This window comes from Beta vulgaris, chromosome 4 (genome assembly GCF_026745355.1).
Source record: "Beta vulgaris subsp. vulgaris cultivar EL10 chromosome 4, EL10.2, whole genome shotgun sequence".
In the NCBI taxonomy this organism is placed as follows: Eukaryota; Viridiplantae; Streptophyta; class Magnoliopsida; order Caryophyllales; family Amaranthaceae; genus Beta; species Beta vulgaris.
Genome location: NC_079205.1, coordinates 44,964,481 through 44,972,220, shown reverse-complemented (window position 1 = coordinate 44,972,220; position 7,740 = coordinate 44,964,481). Strand labels below are relative to the sequence as shown.

The 7,740-nt window shown below is 35.1% G+C and overlaps 1 protein-coding gene across 1 annotated transcript; it reads left to right on the top strand.

The window, feature by feature from the left end:
* The first annotated feature begins 6,806 nt into the window (after positions 1–6,806).
* Positions 6,807–7,391, top strand: LOC125496711 (uncharacterized). The gene has a single exon (XM_048642246.1). The coding sequence runs from the start codon at positions 6,807–6,809 to the stop codon at positions 7,389–7,391; it is 585 nt and encodes a 194-aa protein (XP_048498203.1).
* The last annotated feature ends 349 nt before the right edge of the window (positions 7,392–7,740 follow it).

Below are 7,740 nucleotides of genomic sequence, written 5' to 3'. Positions count from 1 at the left end.
TCGAGTGAAGTTGAGAGGAACTGCTGTTAAGGGAACAATGTCTCAGGAAGTTGAGTTTAGGAACTCAAGGTATGGCTCGAGAATAGAATTAGGTTGTAAAAAAGTTGTTTCGCCTAATTAGTGAAAGTGTTGAGTTTAAAATCCCTAGTGTCGAGGTTGTTTCTTCTTGTTGGGCCCAAGAAGTTTTTGCTCGTAAAAATCTCTTGTGTTCGTCTAGCTTGTTTATTTGTTTAAGTTTAAATTTCCGCAAAAAGTTACGTTTATTTCTACACATACAATTCACTCCCCTCCCCTCTTGTAGTGTTCCTAGGGAAATAACAATGGAGTTTTCGAAATGAAAAATTATTACAAACTAACAAATGTGTTACTTATCTTGTATATTTCGTACTCAGTTTTATACTGACGCGTATTTTCTTTTTCCTATTTGGCTTTGCCCTGTTTACCTTTTTGGTAAGCGGTTTTGTAGGTGAATTTCAGATGTGCATGGGAGCATACTAGGAAGGGGATCTTCACCGAGATTAGAGTGTTTTCATTTATTTTGAATATTGAGACAATATTTACCTTTATTAATAAAGAAGTATTATTATTTTAGGTTAGTTAGTAGTTGGTTGCCGAAAGTTGCACTCTTGTAACACCCCCCAAATTACTCACTTTTAAATAAATAATTTAGTAAATAATATTTGAGTAATTTAGGAGTATTACCGCCACGTGACTAACACGCTTTCGGCAACCAACTACTAACTAACAAAATAACTTGCAGCGGAAGACTTTTAACCAAAAATAATAATACTTCTTTATAGATAAAAGTAAATATTGTCTCAAAACTCAATATAAATAAAAACCCTAATCTAGGTGAAGATCCCCTTCCTAGTATGCTCCCATGCACATCCCAAATTCAGCTACAAAACTGCTTACCAAAAAGGTAAACAGGGCAAAGCCAAATAGGAAAAAGGAAATACGCGTCAGTATAAAACTGAGTATAAAATGTACTAGATAAGTAACACATTTGTTACTTCATAATAATTTTTCATTTCAAAAATTACATCACCAATAATTCAAGAATAACTCTTTAAGAATTAACTATTTTCAAACACTTAATAATGATTCAAGAATAACCTTTTAAGAACAAACTCTTTCCAAACACTTGAATAATAATTCAAGAATAACCTTTTAAGAACAAACTCTTTCCAAACACTTGAATAATAATTCAAGAATAACTTTTAAGAACAAAATCTTTCCAAACCACTTGTATTAAAAATAATCCTGAAAACAATTCCTCTTCTTATCTCCCCTTCTATTTTGCTAAGTGTGCACACCCCCCAAGCTACTCATCCCATCACGGAGCTATATCAAGGGGTAACTATAATTGCCAACAAGTGTACTTTGAATCTCTTGATATTAATCAAGCAAAAATAATAATAATATGACTTGTAAGTCATGAATAAACCTTCTTTCCTCATAAACAACTTTTTGAACATTCAAAGTTCATTAAAACAATTCAACCTTTCCTTGTAAAGATAATTTAATTTTTCAAAAAGGATAACAAAACTTCTATATAAAAATGATTGATAAAATCATTCTTTCTTTTCACTTCCAATGGTGCATAATAAAATATTGTAACCATTTCAAACCAAATTTCTAAACCAATCCAACCATTAAATCAATAAACAACTTTATTACATAAAATCATATTTCAAAAGATCTACCTACATTACGTACCTTGATCTTGCACAAACTAATTCTAGTATCTTCACTTATTCTTATACTTGAACTTTCTCATAACCAACCAATAAGCAATCTACCACATGAACTTAATCATGTATTTCAACATGAATGACCTATCGTGAGCATAATATTTTTGATTAAGAAATATGAAAATATTTTTCTTAAACCAAAGAAAATTGAAACTTGAATAAGAATTATAATAGATAGGAAGAGAAAGAAGAACTTTGAAGTAAGAAATTATAGATTCTTCAAAGTTTTTGTGTGGAAAAGATGGCTTAAGGTATGGGGTATTTATAGGAGTAGAATAGGTAGTACTTGATTTCAAAAAATTAAATAGTTTGTAACATTCACCATAAATTAGGGGATTAAACCAAGATCTGTAACCTCCATCATAAATTTGGAAGTTATAGGAAAAAAAACTCCCTCCAATCACCATAAATCCCGTAGGAATATATGGTCCCTAAAAATAATATTTTTTTTTTGTTTTTCTGAAATTTTTTCGACTAGGATTTAAAAAGGCTCAACAAGTCCAATTTTGGCTCGATCTTCCGCCAAAATAATTTAAAACGAGTGAAATTGCTAAAATACCCTTTGCTTAAAATATTTATTTTAGAAAATAAATACTTTAATTACCTAAATAAATACTCGAAAATATGGGTGTTACACCTTTGGCAGCCTTTATCAAAATGTGTTTAAGTCTTGGTGTTTCAGTTCCAACAACAGTTGTCATCCAGGAGGTAGAGTTGTGGTGGTTGGAAGCCTGGTGTTTTTAATGTTAGTATTCTCATAGGCACTGATCAATTAATTCACTGCTATATTCAGCCTGTTAGTGATAGTGGTAGTTTTTTCCGCACTTTCATTTATGCATAAATGAAAAGTGCCGGAAGGGAGCAGTTCTGGGCAGATTTAAGACATATTAAGACTTCTGAGCCTTGGATTATTATGGGGGATTTAAATTGTGTTAGGCGGGTTGATGAGAAAACAGGAGCACCTGTAAGGAGTTTAGAAATGGAAGCAATCAATAGATGTATGCTGGATTGTGGGCTAGATGATGTGAGATATACATGGTGTTTGTTTACTTGGAATAATAAACAGAAAGTTAATGCAAGAGTGTATTCAAAGCTGGGTAGAATCATGGCAAATGATTCATGGGTTGAACTTTATGAGAATGCAGAGGGATGTTTTATGCAGGAAGAAGATTTTGATCACTCCCCATCTCTTCTAACTATTTACCCAAGGCTGAATGAAGGCAAGAAACCTTTCAAGTACTACACAATGTGGAGGCTCTCTTTTGAGTTCATCACAAGAGTGAGTAGGTGATGGAATACACCAATTATAGGGTCTAAAATGTTTGCTGTTTGTAGAAAGTTGAAATTGATAAAGAAAGAGATGCAGGAGCTGAGTAAGCTGGTATTAATGATATTCAAGCAGCTGAATTAAAAGATCATAATGATATGTAACATGCTCAAAATTTAATGCATGAAAATCCTGGAAATAATACTATAGTTGATGCAGAGCTTGAGGTTGTAAACATTAGAAGAGAAACGTCGATTTGCGTCGGACCTGGGACCCCTATTTGCGTCGGACATGGGTCCGACATCACAGGTCTCGACGCAGATGACCTATATTGATCTGCGTCGTATGCGGAAACGATGCAAATCGTTTAGCTATTTGCGTCGCACCTTGTATACGGTGCGACGCAGATGACTCTCCCCAGCCCAACAAAGAAGGGAAACTCGCGTCGTACATATCAAATGGTGCGACGCAAATCACGCATCTGCGTCGCACGCTGGGCTTTCTGCGACGCATATGCTTCATTTTTTTTTAAAAAAAGTACGATGTGCGTCGGATGGAGGGCCACATCCGATGCAAATGGCTCATTTTTCAAAAAAAAAAATTCATTTCACCATTAAGAACCAGATCTAAATTTAAGACTTGAAAACGTAGTTTATACTTTTACAAACTCTGTTTTCAAGTCTTAAATTAAAACACCAACCAGATAGACTTGAAAACAGAGACATGAACGAAAATAAAACACCAACCAGATCTAAAAATGTCAAAATCATATTATACCAGGGTCGAACCCAACAGAATGAAACACATGAACGAAAATAAAACATAATTAGATCTAAAAATTGAAAGCAAATAAAACGAAATTGAACATAAAAATTGCACGAAAATTAAACGAAATTGAACCTAAAATTAGAACAAAAATAAAACTAAATTGAATCTAAAAATTGAACAAAAATAAAATATTATTCTTCTTCAGTTTTGTTCTTTGTCAGATCTAAAAAAATACAAAACGAAGATAAAAAATTGAACCTAAAAATCAACAAAATCAGATCTAAACAAACTCCTCGTTCTTCTTCAATTATCTTCTGGCTCTTCTTCAGTTGTTCTTTGTTAAATTTCTGGAAATTCGAACTGGGAAAGCGAGGAAATGTCGACAGTCACGAAATTGAAAAAACGAGGAGGTCTTCAAACATATTTGGAAAAAATGACAAATAGCTAAAAATTAAGACATGCGAAAAAGAAGAAAAAGGAAATATAAACAAGTTACCTTATTCTTGGAGTGCGAAGAACGAAAGTAGTAGACTCATAAAACAAAATCGATATATGCTGAACGAACAAAATTTCACGAACGAAATGGGACGAACGAAATGAAGTGAAGCGTGAAGAAATTGAAATGATGAACGAACGAAATGGAGTGAGTGAGGGAGGGAGAATTCGTTCGTTCGCTGCTCTTCGTCGGTGTCGTTCGTTGTCTGAAAGTCGCCAAAAAATGGAGTGAGTGAGGGAGGGTTGAGGGTGGGAGGGAGAGAGAGAGAATTTAGGTTGCAGGAGTGAAGAATTTGAGAGGTGAAGCGCTGCATGGAGTGAGAGAGAGTGAGAATTTGAGAGGTGAGAGAGGCGCATTGAGTTAGAGAGAGGGAGAGAATGAATTTGAGAGGAGTGAAGCGGCAAGAATTTAGGTTAAAGGATAGGTTAAGGGGCGCGGTGGGCTGGAGTTGGTTGGCCCACAAATCTGCTTCGGATGGGCCATGAGGTCCGACACAATTTGCTCTTTTGCAACACACTAAAATACGATGCGACGCAAATAGTGAAATTCATTTGCGTCGTATGGGCCACGTGGTCCGATGCACATTGAGCTTTTGCAGCACACCTTTGGTCAATGCGACGCAGATAGCTCATCCTGGTGCTCATTTACACATGATGTGCGTCGCACTCACTTTCATGTGCGATGCAAATAACACTTTTGCGTCATTTTGCTTTACATCAGACGCACTTCGAGCGACGTAAATCGTCGTTTTTCTACTAGTGAAACGAATACAAGCTGAAACATAAAGCTTACTTAGAATTTTTGCAATAAAAATCTAAGTTAAGATGGGTAAAGGAGGGTGATGAAAACACCTCTTTATTTCATCAGAATATCAAAACTAGAAGGCTTCATAATAATATATATGCTATAAAAGACATTAATGGAGTTTGGAGGGATAAGCCTGATGATGTAAATAAAGCTTCATTATCATACTACCAGCAACTTTTGGGCTCCACCTAGAGTGAGAGGAAGCATGTTATTGCCCAGATTGTTCCAAATGGGCCTTTGCTCACTAATGATCATAAGCAAATGATGGTTGCTCCTTCGCAGTTAAGGAAGTAAAAAAAGCCTTGTTTTCTATTCCTGGAAATAAGGCTCCAAGGCGTGATGGTTTTGGAGGGAATTTTTTTTAGAGATGCTTGGGACATTATTGGCTCTGATATTATTGATGCTATCTTAGATGTGCTCATGGGAAGGAAATTGCTTAAGGAGCTCAATGCCACTATGGTGATTTTGATTCCTAAGTCTAAGTGCCTATTAATGTTAGTGATTTCAGACCCATTTCTTGTTGTAATACCATCTACAAATGCATCACTAAGGTTATCTGCGAAAGGCTGAGAAATGTTTTACTTGACATAATAGCTAAGAACCAGGGTGGGTTTGTTCAGGGAAGATATATTGTTCACAATGTAATGGTTGTGCAAGATTTAGTAAAAGCTTATGCGAGGAAAAATGCTAAGCCAAGCTACACGATAAAATTAGATTTGCAGAAAGCTTATGACACGGTTGACTGGGGTTCTATATAGGAAATGTTAGAGCATTTTGAGCAGTTTATTGAATTGGTAATGGAGTGTGTCACTACCCCTAAATTCTCTCTGATGATTAATGGTAGCTATGCATGGATTTTTTGGTTTAGCTAGAGGTTTGAGGAATGGAGATCCTACGTCTCCCCTACTGTTTTTTGTTGTGCGTATGGAATATATCTCTTGAGTGCTGAAGGGTGTGAGTGAGATGCCTCAATTTCATTTTCATCCTAGATGTAAGCCAATGCAACTTTCTCACCTTTGTTTTGCAGATGATTTAATTTTGTGCTGCAAAGGTGAGTTCACTTTTGTGTATTTGTTGCTCCAAGCTTTTAAACTGTTTTCTGAGTCTTCTAGTTTAAAAGCTAATGTGGCTAAGTCATCTTTATTCTGTTGTCGCATGACTGAGAGTGATGTACAAAGAGTAGTTGATGTGTCTGGTTTAGCTAGAAGTAGTCTCCCTTTTAGGTACTTAGGAGTCCCAATATATTCTGAAAGAATTTTAGTGGCACAATGTGATGGTTTGGTGAAAAATATGATAGCCAAAATCAGAATGTGGAGTTCAAGAAAGCTTTCATACTCTGCAAGAGCTTTGTTAATCAACACAATTTTGATGAGCTTACATATGTCTTGGCACAAATCAACATTTTGCCTAAATGTATTTTGCAAAGCATTGAGAAAATATGTAGAGCTTTCTTATGGAGTGGGGATTCATTTTGTAAAAGGTCTAGAAATGTTGCTTGGGAGCAGTTATGTTGTGGCAAGATTGCAATAGGTTTATGTTTTAGGAATGTCCTCAGATGAAACAATGCTTGTATAGGGAAATATGTGTGGGCTGTGGCTTCCGAGCAAGACAATCTTTGGGTTAAATGGGTTCACTTAGTATATATCAAGGAGGATGATTGGTGGGACTATACCCTGGAAATGGAGTAAGCTGCTACTTGACAAAGATTTGTGAAATGAAAAATCAGCTTAAAGCTATGTTTACTAAGGCTGAGTTTTATATGTTAACTCAGTATAAAGTTGGAAAAATTTATGATATGATGATGGGTGAGACTCTTCAGGTGTATATGTATTGGTGTAATATGGTCTGGAATAGGCTGAGTATTCCAAGACGCAGATTTATTAGTTGGCTGGTAGTCCAACACAGATCGCAGACTACAGAAAAGCTTGCTAGAATCGGAGTTAGCTCTTCTCTTGCTTGCGTAATTTGTGATCAAGGTGATGAAATACATAAACACTTATTTTCTGAATGTCCATATATTAAGATTTCCTTATTAGAAACAAAGAGTTGGTTTGGCATTACAGTTGCGACTCAGAGCCTCAATAGATTGATTGTGTGGATTGACAGAAGCAAAAAGTCCAAGTTCAGGAAAAATGTGTGGCATGCCAATATTTATGCTTTTGTGTATAGCGTATGGAGATGCAAAAATGATTCTTATTGGCAGGATCTTATTACAAGGCCTCACTTTCTGACTGATAATTGTAAGAGGGTTGTGAAGGAAAGAATTAGAGTTGTGCTCCCTACTATAATGGCAAGATAGGACTATAATTGGTTTTAGAATTTATAATACATATTATTGTATAGGTTCCTTTGCTCTTGCTTGCATTAAGTAAGAGTGGTGTTTTTTAGGTTGTAAATGTGTTTTGAGTTGATATATACATATACTTACTTGTTAAGCAAAAAAAAAAGAAATAATGAAGAGAAAAGGGATTAGAATATACAAAGACACAATTTTTATATTAAAGATCTACAACATGAAAGAAAAGATTAGTAACTTTAACATATATAAAAAAAGAATTTATTCAAGGATCCTCATGATTATATTTTTGCGGTTTATGATTGGACTCTCTCAAAACCAAGGCAAGCAAAGAAACTAATTACATATATGT

Coding starts and splice junctions, on each gene's coding strand:
- LOC125496711 (XM_048642246.1), top strand. CDS start 6,807: ATGAAAAATCAGCTTAAAGCTATGTTTACTAAGGCTGAGTTTTATATG.